This window comes from Zootoca vivipara, chromosome 7, assembly GCF_965207765.1.
Source record: "Zootoca vivipara chromosome 7, rZooViv2.hap1.1, whole genome shotgun sequence".
NCBI lineage: Eukaryota > Metazoa > Chordata > Lepidosauria > Squamata > Lacertidae > Zootoca > Zootoca vivipara.
The window spans coordinates 4,401,926-4,427,537 of NC_142590.1; the positions used below are offsets into that span (position 1 = coordinate 4,401,926).

The 25,612-nt window shown below is 46.2% G+C and overlaps 1 protein-coding gene across 1 annotated transcript in view; it reads right to left on the reverse strand.

Moving 5' to 3' along the window:
• The window catches only part of PAPPA2 (pappalysin 2), a 133,999-nt gene that overhangs the window by 81,538 nt on the left and 26,849 nt on the right, over positions 1 to 25,612 (reverse strand). The window contains exons 3-5 of the mRNA XM_035123579.3: positions 14,784 to 14,929; positions 11,081 to 11,374; positions 4,267 to 4,459 (exon numbers count right to left, since the gene is read on the reverse strand). Coding sequence (XP_034979470.3) covers positions 4,267 to 4,459; positions 11,081 to 11,374; positions 14,784 to 14,929 — 633 coding nt within the window. The remainder of the gene's footprint in view (positions 1 to 4,266; positions 4,460 to 11,080; positions 11,375 to 14,783; positions 14,930 to 25,612) is intronic.

Genomic DNA, 25,612 nt, shown 5'->3' on the forward strand with positions numbered 1-25,612 from the left:
ATAATGAATAAATTATACACACACCTCTGAAATTATGCTAAGATGATATCCCAGTTATTGGAGAATGTGCCATTGCTTTTATATTTTTACCTCAGCAGTCTGCATGGCGCCTTCAATGGAGGTTCAGTGACTGCCATGCCTTGTGCTTTGCCTGAGAAGTAACAGCTTTCCCTTACGGTCTGCAAATAATAATATCTTGGAGGTCCTGGGCCTCAAGGAGGTTAAACTGGGCACAACCAGGGCCAGGGCCTTTTCGGCTTTGGCCCCAGCCTGGTGGAACACTCTATCGCAGGAGACCAGGGCCCTGCGGGACTTGACATCCTTCCGCAGGGCCTGCAAGACGGAGCTGTTCCGCCTAGCCTTCAGTCCGGGTCCAGTTTGACCCCCCTCTATGGGACCCTGTAAGTTACCTCTTTGGCCCTTTTATTGGCTCATGTGGGACCAACATGGATAGCTGGCCCTGATGAAAACTTGAGGTTCCCGATCCCTATGGTTGTAATTCATGGGCTTCCATTTATTTTTATCCTGATTCTAATTTTTAAGCTGCATTTTAATCAATTGTTTGATTGTGTTTTAATGTATTTGATATTTGATGTTAGCCGCCCTGGGAGGGCGGGGTATAAATAAAAAATTACTTACTTACTTACTACCTTGTACTGAAGAATGGAACTTGTGAGACACTACATACAAATTGAGGGGGGGGGTGTTCCCTATCTCTCTCAACCAGCAGGACCAGAATGCTAAATATGGGTAGAAAAATAAGATCAGCCCAGGTCATAAAAAAAACTTTAAGACAAGAAATGTGCACAGGAGGGGATAGGGATCCAGCACAGAGACTTGAGGAAACCAGATGTAGCGATGACCACCAACTTGGATTTCTTTGAAAGGGTTTGGACAAATTCAAGGAGGATGGGTCCCAGCCACGATGGTTGTGTGCTTCCCTCCAGTCTTGGAGGTGGTTTTGCCTCTGAAGAGCAGAGGGCTGCCCTGCTTTGTGGGCTTCCCAGAAGCACCTGGTTGGCCCCAGTGAAAGCAGGATGCTGGACTAGGTGGTTTGATCCAGGAGCGCTCTTCTTATCCTCTTAGAAAGACAGGCACCCCACGGTCCTAGAGAGACCAAGAAGGCAAGAGTCCCAAAGTACACAAGCACACTTATCACTAAGGCTGCCTATATCTCATGCCGGTTACATCAGAAGGAACAAGATCAGGTTTTCTGTTGTACTAATACGTGTCTTCTCTACACACACACCCCTTGACTCAAACATAAAGCCTCAGAGAAGGTTGTTGCCAACTGGAAAACAAGTGAGAAGAATCACCAGCTCATCTTTATCACTTTTCTTTGCATTCTGGAATTCCTACACTGAAGGCCAAGTTCAGCTTCCCCCAAGGTACACATGTTCAAATAATCATTTCCCCATCAAAACAAGTACGTGAGGGTAGTATGGGAGGGAACACCTCACACACCGGGGGGGGGGGGTCAAAAGGAAGATCTGCATAATGTATCTGCCATGGCAGGCTGTTCCAAGCAAGAGCATTTGCCTACACAGGTATTTTCACATAGGAAAGCCACATGTATTTCACAAAATCTGGGAAAAACACATGCAGAGCCACAGTCCAACTGTGTGAGGAACCTGCCTCACCCTCAGACTACAGATTTTGGGCTTCATTAAGGATCAGAAAAATGATTATTTATTCCACCTACAAAGCATTTTTTTAATTAAAAAAACTGAAAGAAAACAAAGTAATACTGTTTATATACCCTCACACTGGCACAAGGAGATCAAGTGTTTTGGCTTCCAATTCTAATTAACCACCATTTAGCATTCTTTGCCACTTTCACTGCCACTAGGTAGACTCGGTGATTAGCCCTCGCCATTGTTTGGTTGCATTCAGATGGATCTTTCCTCCACTTGCATTCAAGCCATCTCCCAGCTTGTTTCATCGTTCTAAGCTCTGGAGTATGCCAAGGAGTCAAACGGGCTCCACAAAGTGAAAGAGGGTGCACAGGAGTGATTGTGTCACTGGTCTGAGCCATTCGGTTGTTCCAGAGGGTCAGCCAGAGTTTCGACAGGAGCATCAGTCCTATCGGGCGGGAAATCCCCCAGAGCTTCCTGGAAGCCCATTGACTCCATTAGTCTCTGAGGGCAGACCAGCCTAATAGGTTTCCTGCCTCTGTGGAGGGGGAAAGGTGCTGAAAGCCAGACTTCCGGTCTGCGGCCATTAATGATCGGCAGGGGAAACCTCAGTCTCCGAGGTCCCTGCGCTGTTTGGGCGGGGTGCCATTGGAGCGCAGTGCCCCCCCCCCGGGAAAACCTCAGATCGGGCTTTCTGAGGATGTGGACACCCGGCAGTGCTCCATAAAGTCCCCCTCGCTGTCCGGGAAGCTCGTTAAGAGCCCTGAGAGTAGGCAGAGTGGAGACGGAGCCTCGGGTCGATTGCTACCTAAACAGTGCGAAGCTCTGAGCCGACGTTAATTTGAGCAGCAGATACCTCCTAAATTGGAATATTTGGACTGTGAGTACAATTTATTAATTGGTTTTGAGAAGAATTTGGCCAGGGGAAGGGATTTAAAAGTACGGAGGTCGATCCCCCCCCCCCCGAGTGACTGTGACGCAGCTAGCTTGCCTGCAGCCGAAACATCAGACAGGAAGATACAATTTCCTTTAGAAGCGGACCTAGAAATCTCCCTTTTGTTGCAGTGCAAGGGGAGGTAATTAAAAGAGTGGAAATCCTGCAATCTAAAGTCGTTGAAGTCTGAAAGACCCTCCTGTAAGCTGGGAGCAAGCTCCAGGAGGCTTGGACGAGTTCTTATTGTGGCGTCATAAAGGGAAAGAAAGGAAGCTTGTTATTGTCGTGAACTATTGAACTGTAGTGTTAAATCTGTCAAAACAGCAAGGCTGGGAACCTTCTTCAGTATGGATTTAAAAAAGCAGAAATTGAGGTGAAAATTAGAGCCAGAACCAGTCCAGATAAAAAACTTAAGATTAGAACTTTGACTACAAGAATTAGCACCATCTTTCCTCTTCCATGAAATTTGAGACTCAAAATGGAAGTAGACAAAACATCATCTTCCGGACGGGAAAGTCGAAGTTATTAATGAGTGATAACAGAAAGAGATGTTGGTTTTTTATTCTTTTTTATTTTTTATTTTTAGCGCTGTATGTGATTTATGTATAATGAATAATGATTGCTACCTATATATGTAATCAGAAAATCTGCAATAAACATTTTAAAAAAGGTGCTGAAAGCCTAACCATCATCAGGAAGTGATCTGATCATGATAAGGGACTGATGCCAATATCACCCTCTTCCTGCCCAGTTGAGAAAATAAGGTCCAGAGTGTGGCTTGCCACGTGTGTTGGGCCATTGGCATTGGGACAGCCCCATGGTCATCATGGCAGCCATGATGTCCTGAGCCACCCCAGAGCCGGTCACCTCGGTATGGATGTTGAAGCCCCCCAAAAGACTGCTGGGCAGCAAAGCGGGTGGTAAACCAGCAGAATCCCTAATCTGTCCCAACTGCTCAACACCAGGAACACACACTCTAATTCCCACCCAACTGAACTGGACGGGGGGAGATTTCAGCAGAAACAAGGAAAGGGAAAAGGCACCTGTTTACATCAGCAAATATGTAAACAACATATCTGCAAAGGAATTTACGTACCTAGTTACGTATAGTGTATGTAAAACACACACACACACAAACAACAACAGGAACAACAACGTAGAGAATTTAAAGTAAATAGCTGTCACACCAAGAGTCTGTGGTGCAATGGCAGCTGAATAGGTGGAGGAAAGGATAGTCAATTCTGACTGATTCCTTTGATATCCCAAGCTAACAGTTGTGTAAATTCTGGGAAGGACCAAAAGGGAGAGGTTTTATTTGTATTTAATTTTTATTTACATTTCATTTATATTCTGCCTCGTGGCTTTAAAAGGCAGCAACACTTTGCTGCTGGCATCCTATGTGGCATGAGGGCATCTCCCCAGGCTCCCCAGGAGCGGGGCAAGTGAAGACAAAGGGATGCCAGCAGTTGGGGAAGGGGAATATTAAAGGCAAAGGTTGCAAAGCTGCATGGTATTGGGGAGTGTTCACAGCTGAAACAAAGGAAGAACAGAAAAATATGACTCTTGGAAACAAAGAGCAGGGGGACTGGCAGTCCTTGAAAACTCTGCAAGACTAATTAACGGAGATGTTCTTTTCCCCTTGCGTACACACTCAGCTACAACAGCCTTCCTCCCCTTCCCCAAAGACTCCTCTCTTACCTTTCATAAAGCACCCCACTAAGAGGGGGTGGCCAGTGTATGGTGAGGGTATCCTGGCTCTGCCCAATGACCACCGCTGGCAGGGGGATAGGGGTGGGCCTCCTGCCCTGACTCCACTGCTGGTATACCAAATCCAGATAGCAGTGCATCCGAGCCACTTGGTTTGGGGTGAAACTGTCTGTGCAATTGTCATCTGCGGGAGAAAGAGAAGCAAGCTGGTGAAGCAACTGAAGCGTAGTGCTAGATGGTAGGGAGGCGAGGGTGGGGGGAGTCTGGGCAAGAGATCCCTTGGTTCAAGGGGGCAGGTAGGCTTCGTGTGCCTCAAACATTGACCTGGTCTTCCACCCCTGTGCTCCTCCCAGAATACTCTGTACATCAGAGAAGATTCTGGGGCAGTGCAGCCTTTCAAAACACAGGTGCTTAGGAAGCTTAGCTCACACTGAGGCCCCATCTGCAGTTTCCATTTAAAGCAGTATCATACTGCCTGAAAAGGGACCCAGGTGGTGCTGTGGTCTAAACCACTGAGCCTAAGGCTTGCCGACCAGAAGGTCGGCGGTTCTATTTTCCCCTAATACGCACTTGGGGGCACGGTGAGGGGTTTTTGCTTTTTAATTTAGTGGGTGTTGTGTCACATGCGAGGCTACGGTGGCCATTTTAAGTAAGGGCAGTTGTGCCCCTCTAACCTAGGCTTTATATTATGACTGATTGCCAGCCTCTGCGTCTTTAAAAACAACAACAACCATGCACTTTCTCTCCCCAGTTTAAGTCCTCAAACCAACACCACATCCTACATTCAAAACACCGACTCCAAAATTAGAAAATCCAAATAACCAAAACAAACAAACAAACAAACCACAAAACACACAACAACGCCCAAATCATACAATACCCACAAAAATAAATGACAACCCCCTAAATAAAATAAAATAATAGTAACTTGTTTCTCGTGTCCTTATTTCATATATATATATATATGTATGTATGTGTGTGTATATATACACACACACACACACACACACACACACACACACACACGATGCGTGCGCAGTAGCCAATGTATGGAGATACAGGGGGGAGGGGCCAACACTCCCCAGGGACAACAGAGGGCTCAGAGAAAAGTGTATGCTGGGAAATAGAACCCCAAATCTGACAGTTCCTTCTCAAAGGGTGGGGGCCAAGATATGGAGAAACAGGGGGAGGGGCCAACACTTCCCGGAGACAACAGAGTGCTCAGACAGGGGGTGGGGGAGGAGGGGGCTCGATAGCTCATGGGTCAGGACATAGTGGGGTCAGTCACATGGATGTGCTGCGGCGAAGGGGGCTCGATAGATCATGGGTCAGGACAGGGTGGGGGCAGTCACAGGGATGTGCCAGAGGGGTGGGGGCTCGATAGCTCATGGGTCAGGACAGGGTGGGGGCAGTCACAGGGATGAACCAGGGGGTGGGGGAGGAGGGGCAGGATAAGTCATGTGTCCGGACAGAGTGGGGGGATCACAGGAAAGAACCACAGCAATGCGTGGCCGGGCCAGCTAGTAAATCATATAACCTTTCCCGCATCCCTGAACATTACCACAGTTAGGAGAACACCCCCCCCCCCCGCATTTCTCTCCTCAGAGTGGTTTAATAATAAATCCCTCTTCCCTAAGAACTCTTGAGAATCATAGCTGTCTGGGGGAAATAGGGTTCGCCTAACAAGTCACCTTTAACCAACTACAGTTACAAAGATCCTTTGTGGGAAGCCATGCCTCTTTAAAGGGTATGATACTGCTTTAAAGAGAATCCTCAGGTGGGAACATGTCAGGACTATGAAACCATGTCTGCAATCAAAACAATACAAGAGGAAAAGCTCATCCAAAGAAAAATTGCTTCCATATTAAAGAAACTAGCATGCTGGGGGGGGAGAGACTAGTTGAGGACACATCTCCATGGTGTGCTATGGGCAGGGAGTTCCATACCTCACGGAGGAGCATTCAGTCATGTGAGCCCTGGCTTGCCATCTGAAATGGTATTACCCAGATTTAGTCCCTTTCTTCCCAGAAGCTGGGCCGGCCCAACCATAAGACCACTCTAAGACGGCTGCCTCAGGCAGCAAGTTCTACAGGGGTAGCAGATCTAGATCTTTCTTCCCTCGTTCCCAATGTAGATCTTTACTCATCCCTTCTTCCCTGGCAGGGAGGTGGCGGGGGGGGGGGGAGATGCCATTTTGTGGTTTGTGGCAGGTTCCAAAATGCCTTGGGCTGGGCGTGTCTAGGAGACTATGAAAATGCTCTGCAATGGGTGGTGTGTAAGGTGAGATAGCATTCAATGTGTCTCTGATCCTCCCAGGCGTCCTTTACTTAAAAAGTTTGGTGGAACAAAGGTGGACCCTTTAAAGACTTTGGGGACCTGACGTTTGCACAACACTGCCAGCCTCTGATACCAGAAACAGAGCAAGACGCAGGTGACTAAGAAGAGATGGGCTGCCCTCTTCTGAACCATTTCCATTCTCAGCTGAAGCCTGGTCTTGCCAAATTATAAACATTTCACACTGTTATGTCCTTTAGTCTTGAATTTCTAATATAATATTTGATGGTATTATTTTTTCCTCTGCTACCGTAAGCCTTTCATTCTTGCAAATTAAACAGCTAGATATTATTACCCCTGACCCACTCCATATCTACAGAACACACAGGACCTGTCTGATCCTATAAGCAATGTGGTTATAACAAGGGCTCACAAGGAGACCCCCCTCCCTTGAACCCAATGGGGACATCCTCTATGGACTCAGGAGAGGGTCTCCTCGTGAGCCAGAGGCACAGCTGGGCTTTGCTGAGGCTCTTCAGTCTCCCAGCTAACAGCTGAGGCAAGGAAGGCCCAGCCCTCTTTTGAAAACCACTAAGGAAGGATGTCCCAAAATCTCACTAAAACATCTTGATCCACTGCTAAAACATTCATAATAATTGAGAATATTTTCCAAATATTTATTTGCTGTGATTAAACCCATTGCCGTCTTGCCGTCTCCACAAGAGATGCAGTAGACAATTTTTCTCCAGTCACTTTTCACATGAAGCCTTTCATCTGCATCAACTCACACAATCCTAAAATTCATCTGAATTCTTTTCCAATTTGCTAACACACACACCCCCGTCATAGGGATGCATGAGGAATTCTATCAGGCCACATCCTGAAGCAATTTAAGTGCCTTTGGATTTCCTCAAGATTCACATAATGATGAGGGAGTCAGAGGGCCACTTCAAAAAAATAAGAAGTCCAGATTTTGTTAATGCAAAGCACATAGAAAGCTGCTCCTCATACTGTTTGGAAAAGTGAAAATTTTGTAGGTTTGCCTATAAATGCTAGCTGAATTGAATCCCTCCTTCATCCCTAGCAAATGTAGAGTTTCCACATCTGAAAGGGACATGGACCAGAAATGAAATGAACCATCTATCCCACTCCTATCTATGTCCACTCCAGAGAGGAAAGTACAAATTCTCAGGGCATGTTATGCCATCCGTTTGCCAACAGATGGCAGTCCTTCAGCAACTGCTTAATATCATCACAGGTGCTAAGTAAGCTCAATACTTCTTCTTCATGAATAGCCAGGAATGTTGCCTTCAACATCAAGGAACACTAAAGACACAGGGCAGGCATTTCGAAGAAGGAAGCTCAAAAGCTCAGCGATGAATGCATGACTCTTGAAAACAAATAGTTGTAATCAGCCAGGATGAGAGATGAGTGAACCCAGCCCCAAAGCTCAGAGCCAGGGCAGCAGAGCTAAGAGGGCCAGGCAGAAACTCAAATACAACTTTTGACGTTGCACTTATGAAAACAGAATCCATAGTTCCTGGCACTAGCTATACATAGGATCTGCTCTCTACCTTCCATCAGGTCACTCCTACAGATTAATCTTCTCCATTAAATTCAAGCCCATAATCCTCATATGCTTCTCTGCTTATTCCCACAGATCAAGCTGCCCAAAGCAGCATAGAAGTAAGATGGGTCATATTTTTTTCCCCGTTGGCAGTCCTACCAACTATAACAAAGCTAAATTACGTGTAATTACATTAATTTCCACGGTACCCTTTTCTGTCCTCTCCCTCCCTCCCTTCCACACAATTGGATGAGGATTGCTAGCTCATTGCATCCATAGCTCACTGCCGTCTTCTTTGCTTTGCTTTTTTGGTTCCTTTAAAGAGCTTGCCAAAGAGGAATGCCCATTTCCTGAGAAATAATACCCACTCTGTGGAACTTGCTTCTGCATAGAATTGTGACCTCAAAGGTGTAGATGCCTCGGGCTGTAATGCTTTTACACACTTACCTGGGAGTAAGCCCCAGGGAATTCAAAGGGACTTTCATGGGCTGGTGCTGTTGGTTTTGTAGCAGGGTGTCTGCCAACCACAACAGAGGCCAACCACAACAGAGGGGTCAGGTCAAAAGGACACCAGATGCAGGATGCAGGCCAGAGGAAAGGTCACCAAATGGAAGCAAGCAATTCACAAGAAAACATGGGCTCTTCTCACAAAGGCAGTAGCACCCTCTAAGTGCAGAAACACACCCTTGATTTCAGTGTTGACTATGTCTACAGCATATACAGGGATTGTCTGTCTCTAATGCTGTAGATCAGGGGTCCCCAAACTTACGTCGCCGAGGGCCGGTGCTGCCAGCGCCAATTGCGCTGTGGGCCAGAGCACGCGGGAGCGTGCACCCATATGCATGTGCACACATGATTTCCAGCGCACTTCCGGGTCACCGGAACACCAGAAATAGCTTGTGCGCATGCACACGGGCCTTCTCCAACCCAGAAGCATGCCGTAAATGACACTTGTGCATGCACACAAGCTATTTCCGATGCTCTGGCAACCCGGAAGTGGGCAGCCGTGCCGTTAAGAGCATGAGGCATCAGTGGGCGGTGGGGGGTGCCAGCGGCGCATAAAAGAGCCTCGCGGGCCGCATCCAGCCCCTGGGCCTTAGTTTGGGGAAGCCTGCTGAAGATTGTCTTACACACAACTGTTCATACTGCATATTTTTGAGTGAGTAAACCTTGCCTTTAAACGAATTTTGCTCATATACAGTTCTTAGGGTAAGGGACATTTTAGGAGACCCTTCTTAAATGAATTTATCTACTTACATATAGATTTGAGGTACGTATAGATAGCCTTCCCAGCCCCCATTTATTGCCTTCCCCTCCCATCAGTTGCCCCTGCTAGCAAAGTGAACCAGGAAAAGACTAACAGAGCAGTAGTCAGTCTTGCAGAGCCCCTCAAGGTGCTGGAGCTAACATTTAAATGGCCTATGACTCAGAAGAAGAAGAAGAGTTTGGAGTCCTACCCGAAGGAGTCTCAAAGCCGCTAACATCAGGGCTGTCTCAAGTAGGTCGGGCGCCCTGGCACGGAGATCGCTCCGGCGCCCCCCACCTTAGTGGGCGGGTGCAGCGCGCAGCGCCCCCTGCCTTCCCGGCACCCTGGCGCCCCGCGCCACCGAGACTACCCCTAGAGCCGGGCCTGGCTAACATTCTCCTTTCCCCTTCCTCCCCCACAACAAACACTCTGTGAGGTGAGTGGGGCTGAGAGACTTCAAAGAAGTGTGACTAGCCCAAGGTCACCCAGCAGCTGCATGTGGAGGAGTAGAGATGCGAACCCAGTTCCCCAGATTATGAGTCTACTGCTCTTAACTACTATACCACACGGGCTCTCACTCCGAACGTTAAGAACTGCCTTTTCCCATATGAACAGGCTCAGGCCTTAAGATCTGCCTCAGACTGTTCCCCATATTCTGTAACCAGTGGAGATCTGGCAAGTAGGCACAAAACAGAGGTGACCCTTGACTGGGTCTCATCTTCACTGGGGTTAGTCTACCAGGCTCCCTCTGCTTTTAAATGTGCAGGCAAAACACATTGGTTCCGGCAGAATTTTACTTATAGTTCTGACCTCCATTCATAATTCTGGCTAGTCACTGTGTTGTTATGTCATTACTCTGGAGCAGATACAGGATAGCCAAATTTATTTTTTACTGTCAACTCTGAGATCCAGTTAGGGACGCAGGGAGCGCTGTGGGTTAAACCACAGAGCCTAGGGCTTGCCGGTCAGAAGGTCAGCGGTTCGAATCCCCACGACGGGGTGAGCTCCCGTTGCTGTCCCAGCTCTTGCACATCTAGCAGTTCGAAAGCACATCAAAGTGAAAGTAGATAAATAGGAACCGCTACAGCGGGAAGGTAAACAACGTTTCCATGTGCTGCTCTGGTTCGCCAGAAGCGGCTTAGTCATGCTGGCCACATGACCTGGAAGCTGTACGCCGGCTCCCTCGGCTAATAACGTGAGATGAGCGCCACAACCCCAGAGCCGGTCACGACTGGACCTAATGGTCAGGGGTCCCTTTACCTTTACCTTTATGAGATCTGGTCATTGGGCCATGATGAAAATACATTGAAATATTGGAACTGCAAAACAAATTGCACATGACTGGTGGTGGGTGGGCAAGCTCTATTTCTCTAGCTGAGCCTTTCCGCCAGTTGCAGTGAACAAGATCCCTCCCACTAGTAGTTCCTAGGTGATGAGAAGCTTTTAAAAAAAACCTTTGAAAGGGTGTGGAGATTTAGAATTCATGAGATCTGGAAACAAAATGCATGTGATGCTTGTTTTGATTACTGAGATTTTCAAAACCACAGCCCTCTTTTCTTTACCTAATGCTTATCTGTTAAATCATGAGACCTTCCAACTTACTATTCTGACAATGAATGCAGAGGTTCTTAGCATCTCACTAGACGAAAAGGCTAACAGGCCATTCATCTGAAGCCCATCTCTGAACCTCATGAAGCAAAAGTCCCCCCCCTCCTTACCTGTGTAGCTCATATAATTGTTGAAGGGAGTTCCAGAGAAGTGAGTCTGGCCACAGGTGTCATTGGTCGGATCTGGATCCCGACAGCGTTTGCTTTTGGGAGTAGGTGCTGTATCGGCACAAAGATCTCCAGTCTCCATGGATGGTGTCGTCTCCCTGCACAGGTCATCACAGGATTCCCTTTCATTTACTCCTTTAAAGACATGGTAGAGTCCTAGGATGTGTCCCACTTCATGGATCATGGTATTTGTATGACCCGGCATACCATAATAGGCCGGATTGAGGACCACACCGCCTGAAAGAGCAAATGCATACAATGTCACTTCATTATTCCATCCTTGTTTCTAATATCTAAGGCCATGGGATACAGGCCAGGAACCGTCTTTTAAATATCATACATACGAATCGAAACACTGTTGCCTATAAATAATAACTCTTTTTAGTTATAAAAGGTGAACTTGGGTTGCTTTTTTTCATAATGACTAAGTCACACTATTTAGAATTCTGAAAAATCAATGTGTTAATATTTTGCCATAAGTGGGCTCTCCTCCCCAAAAAGGGGGCTCTCCTCCCCAAAGTTTTTGTCACAATAAATGCCTTTGCTAACACAGTTCTCCCCTTGGCAAATCAACCTTATTTGACAGTATTTGACCCTGCTTAAAGAAACACTTTTCGACAGATCGAATGGCCAGCTCACCTTTCATTTTTGCATGGCAAGACGGCATGCAGGAGAAATCCATTCACTGAACGGGGACCTCCTTAGCTAACAAGCAAAAATTAAACCAGGAAAAGAAAACTGAGGCTGATTTCCCAGCCAAACCCCAGTCTGAGACAGGAGGCTCCCTTGCTGAAAGCAAAGGGGAGGAATGTGAGTGAGTGAAGAAAGAAAACCTTGCTAATAGCTAAGTTAATGGGATGTTAGAGCCCAGCCATAATCCCGCTGTGTCAACCACTAACAGCAAACAGCAAAGTGAGTCTGATTGCTGAGGGCACAAGGGGCCTCAAAACCTACTATTCCCACCTTCAAGTAGAAACTTGAAACCCTTTCCACTGGAGAAAATATGAGCGGGAGAGAGCCAGCTACTGCTGAGAAGTGTCTTGGCAACCTTGTGCTCAATCCCCACTTTCTCCAAGACTGCTAGGTTGTTTTCAAACTGGGTGAACACACACACACACAAATTTCATTTAATGGGGGAAAGGTTGCCCGTTCTCTGTGATCCCTCTCCTGTGTGAAAATTTCTGCATATTGCAAGGGCCAAATTGGCCTCCCAAGGTCTCTGGGAAAGTGGGGTGGAATAGTTTTTAAAGCTTCTGCTGCACTGGGATATCATCTATAGCAATCATACCTCCCCCTTCCAGGTACCATGCTGGCCAGTTCATTTACTTTACTTGTGGACTTGTTATGAATCAGCTTTGATTTAAACAACAAAAAACTTCTAAGGGGTCAGCAAGTGACTGCACAAAGGCCAGGGCCACCCATCAGACATGAAAGTTAAGAGGTGTGGAGTGAGTTCATGATGGCCTTTGCTTAGAGATCAAAACCTCAGCAAGCTAATAATCCTAGCTTGTCAAAGGCCAAAACTTTGGCTTCCCTTCAAGAGCAGAGAATTTACCACATGGGGAATTAAGGTCTTCATAAAAAAAAACCCCAGCAGGCTACAAGTACGGTACTTAAGCAAGCACTTAGCCACACAAGTCAACACCCCTGAACTTTTGGCTGTAACCAACTAAGCTGAAAGGTCAGTTCTGATGGCTCTGCAACAAGACCTGATGTTATGGCCCTCAAGTATCTGGGTCAGTAGTATGTGCTAGAGGACGGCCAACCTTTGCATTTTCAGGATTCACACTGGAGTCTAAAGTATATTGTGCCAATCCAAACAAAACTGGTTTCTCTTCAGATGACAAGGCTCTGCAGTAAAGTATGTGGCATCTAGCAGTAAGTGGTCAATATGGGAGACTTCTTCCCCCCCCCCCATAAAAACACAACCTGAAGTCACCCGATGAAATGGTTGAGCAACAGATTCAGTTAAAAGAAATATATTGCTTAATAAGTCATATAAGGCATTCACTGCCTCAAGTTGTGTTGATGGCCATTGGATTGGATGACACATTATAGGAAGGAGTATTCAGATTAATGGCGGAAAGCTCTATCAAAGCCAATAAGAGACAAAAAAAATTGTCTCAGATTTTAATGTGTTCTTTCCCAAAATTATTAGTGTTAATGCGAGGCTTGAGACACTGCGTGTTTTGTTATTATTCAGATGATAATTATTGATGCACAGAAGGACCAGGGTTTGTTGTTGTTTTTTAGATCTTATAACAGCTGTCAAGGGTATTTTGGCTCAACAATGGTAAACAGCCACACCTACTTAAGGAACAGCTAATTAAAAGTTCTGGAAATGACCAAAATGGATATGCTTGTGATCAACACCAGAAAAACGGCCTCTCCCGTCTGCCCCAATTAAAGTGGGAGAAAAATGGGTTCCATTTCTCTTTACTCCACTGTGATACTAAAAAGAGTATTTTTGCAATATTTAATTTTTGAATTTAAAAAAAGACGAAAGAAAAATCGGTGACTGTTTAGTCAAACTTGTTACTGTATTTGCTATAAATATTGTGAGGGCATGCAGGAGCAAGAAAAATGGTTTTGATGGCCCACAGACCATCAGGTGAACATTCCTGCCCTAAGTAGGAAGAAAAAGAGATGAAGGATCTTCAGGGGGCTTTGAAACTCAGAAAGTTGTCCCTGAGGTGAAGTGTGGTGTGCTGGAGAAAAAGAGTGGGAATCAAGAATGAGAAGCTTGCTCAACACCCCAGATCAGGCAGCTAAAGGAAACTGTTTGGTGAACATTTTTGGGCAGCTGTCCAGTGTTTAACTTTGTGAACAGGTATCTTGAAAAGATCTACAAGATTCCTGAGAAACCCAAGCCATGTGCATTGGAAAATGCTTCCTAAAAGGGAATGAGGAACTCTCGAAGTCTCTGAACTAGATCTCTGCTGCAAAAATTCCCACATCACAAATCTGCTTTTGAATCAAAGGCAAAGTACTATTAGTGGAACCAAATGTATTACGTGCATTAAAAAAAAAATGTAAATCCTGTGCCAAGAACTATATACAACCTGCACATTACTGGAGAAATAAATCCAATACATTTCCGTTGGATTTTCTTCCAGGTAAGCATGTTTACAATTGCAACAGGGCCAGTGGTAACACACAAAGAAAGGAGGGAAGGGGGAGGGGCTGGTGGCATGAAGCAAGTTAAGGCAGCCGTTTATGGGTACCACAAGGGGCTGCAAAGCTTCACAGTCAGCTCTGGAGGATGACCAGGTGGAGAAGTAATTGGAACCCACTCAGAAAGCTGCAAAACGTCTTCTAACAAAAATGGGTTGTCCCCAGAGGGATGGGTAAGTAGGGGCAACTGTGCTTTGGGGGATCCCATGCTTGGAACCAGCGGCCATGGACAACAGCCCCACTGTCTGGCTCACCCTGTCACCACCCACCCAAAGTTCCCCACCTCATCCCTCCCAACAGCAAGGCAGCAAGGGAGAAGGTGCAGGCCCTTGGTGCCATTCCTAAGTGACAGTCACCTAATAGGACAGGATAGCACCGATTCTGCCTGCAAGTCTGCAAGGAACCTTCTTTGCAAAGGTCAGCAACAGAGGGCGACCCTCAATCTCCAGGTGCACCCAAGAGCTAGGCTTACCCAGGTGGCTGAGGGCATCCTTGTCCCAGGGCCAGGTGGCGGCACCCGCCAGCTCCTCTCGCACAGAGCTAGCAAAGTAGACATTGAGGAAGTGAGTGCTGTTCAGCTGAAGTGTCTCCTTCAGCTCCTTCACACTCATATATGCCCTGCGGAGAGAAGGAGAGAGGTAACACAAAACAGTACAAATTAATTACCGTAGTAACAACACTTTGCATTCATGCAGTCCTTTTCCTGGGTGCCCATCCCAGTGCTAGTCCCTAAATCTCAGTGCCGAATCCCTAAAACCTCTTCTCCTTTGAAGTGGGTCTTGAGCACAGCCCAGTATCTTCAACAGCGTCTCTACTAGGGACAGCTTCACGCTAGCATGACGACAAACTTCCTGGCAGACTATATATTTGGAAAGAGTGGCAGAGAGAAAAGGTTTTAAGAAACGGTTCAAGGAAAGCCCTGTCTGTGCTCACCCTGGCAGGTGGCTCCTTGCACACAGGCTCCCAGTACTTCCTGGAATGACCGCGTGAAGTTCTGTGGTGGTGCCATGGTCATTTCAGGAAGCGCTGCTGGACCGGATGCCTTCCATGGCTGAAAGTGGGCTTTAAAAGAAAAATGAGCTGCAGAGAAGACCCCCTCAGCTACCTTGCTCACTTAAATAAAGGTAGAATCATAGAATCATAGAGTTGGAAGAGACCACAAGGGCCATCCAGTCCAACCCCCTGCCAAGCAGGAAACACCATCAAAGCATTCTTGACAGATGGCTGTCAAGCCTCCGCTTAAAGACCTCCAAAGAAGGAGACTCCACCACACTTCTTGGCAGCAAATTCCACTGTCGAACAGCTCTTACTGTCAGGAAGTTCTTCCTAATGTTTAGGTGGAATCTTCTTTCTTGTAGCTTGAATCCATCACTTCGTGTCCGCTTCTCTGGAGCAGCAGAAAACAACCTTTCTCCCTCCTCTATATGACATCCTTTTATATATTAGAACATGGCTATCATATCACCCCTTAACCTTCTCTTCTCCAGGCTAAACATACCCAGCTCCCTAAGCCATTCCCCATAAGGCATTGTTTCCAGGCCTTTGACCATTTTGGTTGCCCTTCTCTGGACACGTTCCAGCTTGTCAGTATCCTTCTTGGACTGTGGTGCCCAGAACTGGACACAGTACTCCAGGTGAGGGCCGACCAGAGCAGAATACAGTGGTACTATTACTTCCCTTGATCTAGACGCTATACTCCTATTGATGCAGCCCAGAATTGCATTGGCTTTTTTAGCTGCTGCATCACACTGTTGACTCATGTCAAAGGTAAGCACTACTCTTGCCCCAAACCAGCAAATTTTGAACAAACTTCTTTTGCTTCCTGTGAAAGCAGCAGAGAAAAAGAATAACTCTTTCACAGGGAGCAAATACTTCCACAAAAATAGAAGGCAAGGTCTGACCCAGCTTTCTTTCACACAACCCCTGAATCAACTTGGATTTCCCTATTCTAGATCGTTTGTACTGTGGATTAACTGACTCCACTGAAAAGAACTGGATTTGTAGCCGATGCAAGACTTCCATCTGTGTGGTGAGATCTGTGATGGCCACATTCTCACATGCTCCAAGTAATAAGCACACACGGACACATAAATAATCCTGAAATAAGAGAACAAGGAATGAAAGTTCCTATTATGGCACAATTCTAAACAGACAAGCAAAATGTAATTTCCTCGGGGGAACTCAGAAACGCTGCTCGGTAGCCTCAAGTCTTAAAATAAATCTTGGTTCCCAACCTGTGTGCATCTAGGATAAACCACTCCCCCCCCAAAAAAAAACCACTCCAAAAGCTTGCAAGCCATCCAAATTCCATGGACTGAGGTCAGTCATGTTTGAAGGGATATTCCTGCCACTCTCCAGGGGAGACATTTTTCTCACTGCTGCCTGCAGGTCCCTTGACACCAGTAAAATGTTTCCCGCCTCCCCATTCGCTTTGACTTCATTATCAATCACCCCAGGGTTGTTGGTTTTTTCCATGAAGTTGAGCCAAGCAGATTTGATCTGATCCAAAAAGAAAAAGAAAAAGAAAGCAGCTAGATGTGAGGGAGGGGGGGGAACAGACCTTCAATTACAGTGTAAGGAACTGCAGACCATCCAATGATGAGCCGCCGAGTGAAAGACCAAACAAGATGGAACAGAGACCAAATCAAATTTGGAATGACCGACTCCCTTGGGCTGCTTCTTTTGCTGGTGTCTCCACTGGTGCTCTCATCCATCATAAACAAGCGTTAGTGCCAATGTTACTCTATTCCACAGTTATTCATTTGTATCCCTTAGGCCTTCTGCATAGACTTCTCACCCACCCACCCCATCCCCACAATGGCTCCTAACCCAAGGATTCTGTGACACATTGTCTGCACATTAATGGATAGTTGGAAACTACTCTGTATTCTATTTCTGATCTTCTAGGAAGAGTGTCTGTGCTTAAATAGACAAATGACAGCAGCCACTCACAAGAGAGATTTTGGCAGGCTCAAGGAAACTCCAAGGTTTGCACAAGTACAAAAATATCTCCAGGGGAAATCCTAAAAGGGGGAGACCTACAAAATTAGACCATTAAGGACTGAGTATCTTCAGTGGACATAAAATGCTTACTGACTGTTGAGAGGAAACAAATAACCTGTTGGGATGGAGAGGCAAGAGAATGGTGTGGCGGGGATAGGTCATTTCCTGGCTCACACTATTTTTAAATACAGTGGTACCCCTGGTTACGAACTTAGTTTGTTCTGGAGGTCCATTCTTAACCTGAAACCGTTCTTAACCTGAGGTAGCACTTTAGCTAATGGGGCCTCCCACTGCCACCGTGCCACCACCATGCGATTTCTGCTCTCATCCGGAGGTAAAGTTCTTAACCCGAGGTACTACTTCCGGGTTAGCAGAGTCTATAACCCGAAGTGCTTGTAACCCGAGGTGTTTGTTGTTGTTGTTTTCAAATAATATTTATTGATTTTCAAACATTTCAAAATACAAAAAATCACAAAAATAGAAACAAAGAAAAAAATGGCAATATGACATAAACAAAAGAGAAAAAGAAGGGGAGGGGAAACATATCAATTCTTACATTAACTTGACATTGTAGACTTCCTCGATTCCCCCCACACACACACACACTGGGTCCATTTTTAAATCTAAATTAAGCAATTTTCCTTTATCATCTTAAATCATTCTAACGTAATTTTTCCATTATCTCACAATTCTAATCTACACAGAGGGGAAAATAACATCAACTATCCTCAACCTATAATTCATTAATTAATCCAAATCTAAATTTATTTTCCCACCCACCTCTAATTCTTCCTTTAGCCTCACAATTTATACCCCAAAATTTTTCCATACATTCAAATATTATTTCTTCTATCAAAATAACTTTTAACCACTTTTATCTAATTCTAACCCTCTTCCCTTGGGCTCCGGGTCTCCCAGATGCTTCAACCAGCTCCATAAAACGTTCCAGTTTCGGACCATCTTAATCAATCAGAAAATAACCCATTGTTACTCCTAACCCCACTCCCACTCTTTCGCCACCTATCCACCACTCTCCCTTCTTTGTCCCCTGCTGCCCCCCCCAAATTTTCTAACTGTAGCACAATACCATCCAGCTATGTTTCCACTTTTCAGCCCTATCTCAATTTTTATTCCACTTGAGCTCAGACCCCAGCATGGATCCTGCCCTCCCTCTCTCACTGGGAGGAAATTATTCCATGCTGGTTCTTCTTTGAGGACTCCTTTAATCAAACTTAAGTCTTGTTCCCCCTCTCCCACTGGGGGAACAATATTCCATACTTCTTCCTCCTCTTTTTTAAGTTTAATTATATTGTCCAGGACTGATGGATCTTCCTCCTCTTTTGAAAAGTCATTTACATTGTCCACTTGTTCATCTTGCTTCTCTTCATTCTCTAGTGAAACCAATCCACCTTCACTTTCCATAAAGTTCTATCTTATTTTGCAAATCTGTATATTATTCTGCCGCAATTCATCTCTCACATCCAAAATCAATTCCAAAAGTTTTTGAAAGTCCACAAAGTCTAAAGATCAAGATTATGTTGTGTCTACTGACACCCTGCTCATCTCAAATTCCATGGGAACTGCACAGATTACAATGTAGGAAGTGGCACTGTTTGTATTTCCAAACCTCAGAAACAAAGTTTACATCCAATCTGGTTATCAACTCTCATTTTTAATTCTTGTTCATATTTTTAAAATCTTAAGTCCATTTCTGAAAAGAGCATTATCAAACTTCTTGTACACAGCCTTATATTTGTGCTCTCTTTAAAGTTAACAGTTCTCAGCCTCAAAGAGGTAAACAAATTCCTTCCTATTGTGATGTCATAATGGCGGCTGGCTGATCCCTCCAGGGACCCGACTCCAGTCCCCGGGGGGGCTTCCCCCAGTACAAGTTTAAAATTTTACAGGGATTTTAATGTAATCAATCCTTCTCCCCTTTACCCTGCCTCAGGGGGAAGGTTTTAAGTCCAATCCTTGGAAGTTATTAAATTCCTGTCAAACTCTCCGGCTGCAGGCAACTTAACTGCATCACCGTTCTCTCAATGGGGGAGATCGACTTCCTGTTTAAATCTCCTCCCGTGGAAAATTCTTTTCAATTGAATTTTTTTTCTTTAATTTCTTTCTGTTACCCACGGTGTCCAATGTCTTCAAATCCTTTGGGGGGGGGAATCCACCGCTCCTCCGCTGCTGGCTCGGAGCTTCGCTCTGTGAGGGTAGCGGTATACTCGAAAATGGCGCCCGCGACTCTGACTCTGCTCTCTCTCGGGACTCTTAAAAAGAGCTTACTGGGGAGCAGAGGAGTCACTTTGGGGCGCAGCTGAGCTCTCACGCCCCCAGAAAGCTCAATCTGGGGTTCTTTTGGGGGGTCGTGGTGCTCTAGTGGCTCCCCCCTCCCTCACAGCGCCAGGAACCTCAGAGCTCGAGGATTCCTCGCCAACCAGCGCTGGCGGTAAACCGGAAGTCCGATGTAACCCGAGGTGTTTGTAACCACTGTATCTCCAAGGACAGAGGTGAGAGCGGCCCATAAAATCAATGGAGAAATCCATTTTCTTAAACACAGCTGGGATTGAACACCAGTGTGTCTACCCCACGCCCAAAGAGTAGAAGGCAAAGGCTATAGTTCCTGCTATTTCTTATTTGGTTTCTTATTTAGGGCAAAACATTTTTAAAGAGCAAGGCCAATCCATCTTACTGCCCCAATATTGCAGGTTGAAAGGGTGCCCAACAACACCCATCAGGTGCCCAACAGGGGCTGAGATGAAGATGAGAGGGTGGCTTACAACATCCCTGCAATAATATGCATTGCTCCTATCTTCGCATTGGGTTGACCACCATGAGAACAGGATGCTGAACTGGTGGACCACTGACCACTGACCAGCAGACTCCTCTTATGTTTACATTTCAGGCTGGGCTGAGAGAGTGATGTTCATTCTTATGTATTTAATACAATTAGCTGTATCCTGCATTTTAGGGCTCCAAGTCTTTTAAGGTGTCTTATAAGTAACATCAGAGCACAACACAATATTGACAAAATAACAATAACTATCAAAAATATTATCCAGGTATCTGAAGAAGTGTGCATGCACACGAAAGCTCATACCAATAACAAACTTAGTTGGTCTCAAAGGTGCTACTGGAAGGAATTTTTTTATCAAAAATATAAATGGGTTATTTCACAACCACTTATTCTCATCCTTGCACTAGTGCAAGAGCCCTTGTGTTGACAACCAAAATGGTTTGTTTTGAGAGCATTTGTTGCAGCCCACATTTATTTGTTTTATTATTTACTTATTGCATTTATATCCTAACCTTTTTCTCCAAGGAGCTCAAGGTCGCATTCAAGGTGATTCTTCCCCTGTTCATTTAATCATCTAGGGTAGGCTGAGAGGCACTGACTGGCCCAAGGTCACCCAGTGAGCTTCATGTCCAAATGGAGATTTGAACCCTGCTCTTCCAGGTCTCGGTCCAACACTCTAACCACTGCACAACACTGCCTCTTTCCTAAAAGCAAAGGGTTTTACACTTCTCTCACATGGATCCATTTCACTGTGCTTGAGACATCAATTGGGGGGCGGGGTGTTATCATCTTGGCACCTCCCCACGATCGTCTGAAATTAAACTCAGAAGCAGGGGAAGTGTATGTCTCAATGTCAACTTTAAACCTCTGTTTAAGTGCTGCTCTTCCGCTCACAGATTCCTAAAGTGCAGGAACCTTGCCTGTTGCTCATTCTGATGAACACAGCAACAACACAGTGTTGCAGTTCAGGCAACAGAGTCTCACAGCAAACTTGAAGTACATGAATCAGTTTGAGAGGAAAAAGTCAGAGGCAAATGACTTGTGGGAGAGAGCCCGATTCAGCCACCCCATTCTGCTGCAAGAAGACACCACAAGGACTCCCACTAGCTCTCCTCTCCCCGTGTGCCCCCTGTGCCTCCCCCAAATCCACTCTGGAGGGTCGGGGGAAATCCCGGAACAGTGTGTGGGGTGAGGAGAGATAATCAAGTTGGGCAAGCTTGTGCTAAGAGAACAAATGGCATCGAATTCCACCCTTAGTTAACAATCCAGTCCTAGGCATGTTAAGAGGCATGTTAAGTACAATCACACATAGGATCACAGCCTGCACCAATCCTGTGTCCTTCAAGACACATTGCAGTCTTTCTGCAGGAGTAAATAGGGGGGAAGCTTCCACTGAGCACCCCTTCCCCCAAATCCATCTTTTTGGTCCTTGGCAGTTACAACCACCAACTCTTTCAACAACTATTGATCTCAAGATAGCTGCTGTCAGTGAAACTGGTCCACATGTTTCCAAAGACAGCCACAACACCTGGGGACTAACTGGAGCACCAACACCAGCTTCTTCTCCTTTTCCCTCCTGGAAACAGTATGAGATGGGTGAAGATGAGCTAAACTTGCTTCTCACAGTAGGGCTGGGTAAAATTATTACCTATGGGAAATGGACACAATTTCAGGTTGCCCACCCCTAAGGCAGCTAATCTGGCTATGCAACAGGGTGACTCTCTTTCAGGACTGTGCTGTGGAGGCGGGCAATGAGTCTGCTTCAGCACAACATGGGATAGAGCATGAGACACTTAATCTCAGTGTTGTGGGTTCAAGCCCCATGTCAGGCAAAAGATTCCTGCATTGCTGGGGGTTGCACTAGATGACCCTTGGGGTCCCTCCCAACTCTACAATTCTATATATGATCTAGTTAAACTACTGCATTTTTAGAGTGTTAATTCAGAGTGTGTTTTGTTGTTGCGGCTGCTCATCTTCTTCAAAAACAAAACTGCAGCAAAACATGAGCGACATGAGCAGGACGGGACGGACAAGAGTCTGAATCAAGTTGTGAATACTTTGCACCCCAGAGAGATCAGTCATGCTGGTCACTTAAGTCTTTGGACAAAGGGGTCGGCCGCATACCTGCCAAGTTCCTTTTTGAAAAATAAGGGATCTGACCGGAAGTAGCAGACCGGAAGTAGTGCTGCCGCCATTTTGGAACTGGGCGGAGCATGCTCAGAAGTGACTTTTGGTGCTGCTTTGCCCAGTTCCAAAATGGCCGCTGCACCAGAAGCCGCGCTGCAGCCATTTTGGAACTGGGCAGAGCAGCATCAAAAGTCGCTTCTGAGCATGCTCCGCCCAGTTCCAAAATGGCCGCAGCGCCAGAATAAACCGGGGAAAAACAAAAAAAATCTGTTTTTTTGGCTGGGAACAGCTGGAAAAACGGGGGTTTCCCAGGGAATACGGGAGACTTGGCAGCTATGGTCGGCCGCTTCAGAAGATCTGCCTGCTTCTTCTGGCACTCCCCATCAAAATGCCATCCAGTTCACCATTTAAAAAAATTAAAAATAGGTTTCAATGTTACATAACACAGTCACAGCAAAGAAAAGAGTATGGCATTAAGTTTATGGTGTCATTTTACATGGTGTTAAAACACAGACAGTCCATGCAGGTTCTCCACAGACAGGAATCTGAGGCCAGTGGAAGAGCTTTACTTGCTTTTTCCCTTACGTATGGGGAAAAAAAGGGAGACCAGGTTTGAACCCTGCATCCTTTTATGCAAGCGGGGCTATAAAGGAAAATACCTTTGATGAAACCTGGTTTCCCAGTTCATCATTCATCTAGTCCATGTCCTCCAGGGACAGCTAAAAGCTATTCTCTCAGACATTCCCAGAAGCTTCATACTGTAGTAGATAGCAAGCGCCCAGATGCTGACCTGGGTGGTGAGGTTCTTTCTGACCCAGATTCTTCTCTATGGCTGAAGTCATACATAATACGAAAAGGGTGCTGAAAACACATTCTTCAGATGTGCTGCCAATCCATTCTCACAGATGTAGACAGTGATGCCCCTCCCCGATTTCTGCCTCTTCTTCCTCTTGCTGCATCTGGGGGGAATTAACAAAGCAGCCAGATGCAAGGGGTGGGGCAGGGCTCCAATTAGTTGTTTAAAAGGAGGATTACAGGATAGGAAGCTCCTTCCAGGGGTGCTGTGTTTATCTGACAATTATTCACACATGCAAGACAGTAGAATGTGGCAAGGTTCTCACCAATTTGAAACACTAATTTAGCAACTTGGTAACCCGGGGAAAAGGATAAAGACACAACCATTGTTTTTTCATTGAGCTTAGAACAAAAAAAAGCAAAATTGACAATCATTCTTCTACTTGTTGCCAGCCTGGGGCGCTTCCCCAGATGGAAGACAGCAATTTCCAGATGCACCGTGCAAAGCTGGGACGAGCCTCCTGGCCATGGAAACATCTGTGCAAGGGAATAAGGGAGTGAACAGCTGGAGCCAATTAGCAATGTGCCTTCTTGGGTTCTCTTTCGAATTTCACTTCTGAACTGCAATATAACTTTGTAATGAAGTGCACAAACACATGTGCGTGAACAGGCACACATACACACCAGAGACAGATGTTTTGCTCTAAAGTCCATGGCTGGCAGTGGTGGGCACCTTGAGATAAAATGTTTCCTTTGCTATGCCTGGTATGTTATACACATATTGAGTCTCTCCCTGACTGAGTTCCAGCTCTTCTTCTGGTTGTTGGCTTTAAGCAGAGGAAGGAGGGTATGGTGGTCTGATACAGAGAATCTCAGTGCCTCTATACTTTCAACAACTGTATTGAAGAGGAAGTCTCAGCAGGTGCACCTTCTTGCATGCCTGCATGACAAGCTCCCCCGGTCAGAGAGAGAGAGAGAGAAATCCTCCCTCCACTACTCCTTAAAGGTCCAAGAGTTCTGTGCTCCTTTGCATCTCATCATTGCCCCAAGGCAGAATTAAGATTACACAAAGGGACATGGGTGGTGCTGTGGTCTAAACCACTGAGCCTAGGACTTGCTGATCAGAAGGTCGGCGGTTCGAATCCCTGCGACGGGGTGAGCTCCCGTTGCTTGGTCCCAGCTCCTGCCAACCTAGCATTTCGAAAGCATGTCAAAGTGCAAGTAGATAAATAGGAACCGCTACAGCAGGAAGGTAAACGGCGTTTCTGTGTGCTGCTCTGGTTTGCCAGAAGCGGCTTTGTCATGCTGGCCACATGACCTGGAAGCTGTACACCGGCTCCCTCAGCCGAAAAAAGCGAGATGAGTGTCGCAACCCCAGAGTCATCCGCGACTGGACCTAACGGTCAGGGGTCCTTTGCCTTTACCTTTTAATGTTTGTGTTGCGGACATTTCCACAGGAGTTCTTCCTTCTTTTATTCAAGATTACTCTCTTCTGTAAGAATACTTGTCAATTAACCAGCCATTATACTCAGGTGCAAAAGAATAGAGAGAACATTATGCCCACCAACACCAGTCACACACCACAGATTGGAAGGTGTACTTGTGGGGGCACAAGTCAGAACAGTTGTGTGCTGCTTTTACATGTGAGTAGAACACTGGAAGGTCACACTCAAAGTGTCCTGAAGAGACTACCTACTCAGCGCACCCAATTCAGAGTTAAGGGTCACTACTTCACTCCTCTGCCGGACGGGCCATCCCTTTAAACAAGGGTTTCAAACTTTCTCTCTTCCGACATCAATGTTATCTACAAGTCCACCCAAGGACTCTGAGTGCTGCACAAGATCCAGGGCCTTTAACCAGGGGTGGACTGAAGCTGCTGCCTTGGGCAGCAGAATCCTGCAGGGTGGTCGCCCACCCCTGTTGCCGCTGCTAGAGAAGCAGAGGTAGGGGCTGCTTCTGGTGAGATCTCACGAGAGCACCAAACTGTTGCCCTGTGACCCAGTAAGCAAGGCTTTAGCAGAGAAGTAGGGACGGCGCCTTCCTGTTTCGCCTGCAACTCTCCTAGGTTGTGCATTGCAGAAGAAGCTCAGTAATAGTGGGAAATTGTCATCCCCCCTCCCCCCCAAAAAGCATGTCTGCCTTGACTTATCTGCTCACTGAGAATCCCCAACCAGCTTCTGAGGAACTTCCTGGGGCAAGTGTCCGAAAACTGCTATCCTAAAGTGAAAGAGCAGCAGGACTTCTGATAGTCAAAGCTCTTCTAACCCTTGAGTGGTTCATCTGCAGTAGGGGGCACAGGACTCCTGCCTCCCCTCACAAGCATTTGCCCTCCTTATATCCCCACCATTATGGGCCACCAAAGGTTTTCCCAGTAGTGATGTATGGAAGTGAGAGCTGGACCATAAAGAAGGCTGATTGCCGAAGAATTGATGTGTTTGAATTATGGTGGAGGAGAGTCCCATGGACTGCAAGAAGATCAAAGCTATCCATTCTGAAGGAAATCAGCCCTGAGTGCTCACTGGAAGGACAGATCCTGAAGCTGAGGCTCCAATACTTTGGCCACCTCATGAGAAGAGAAG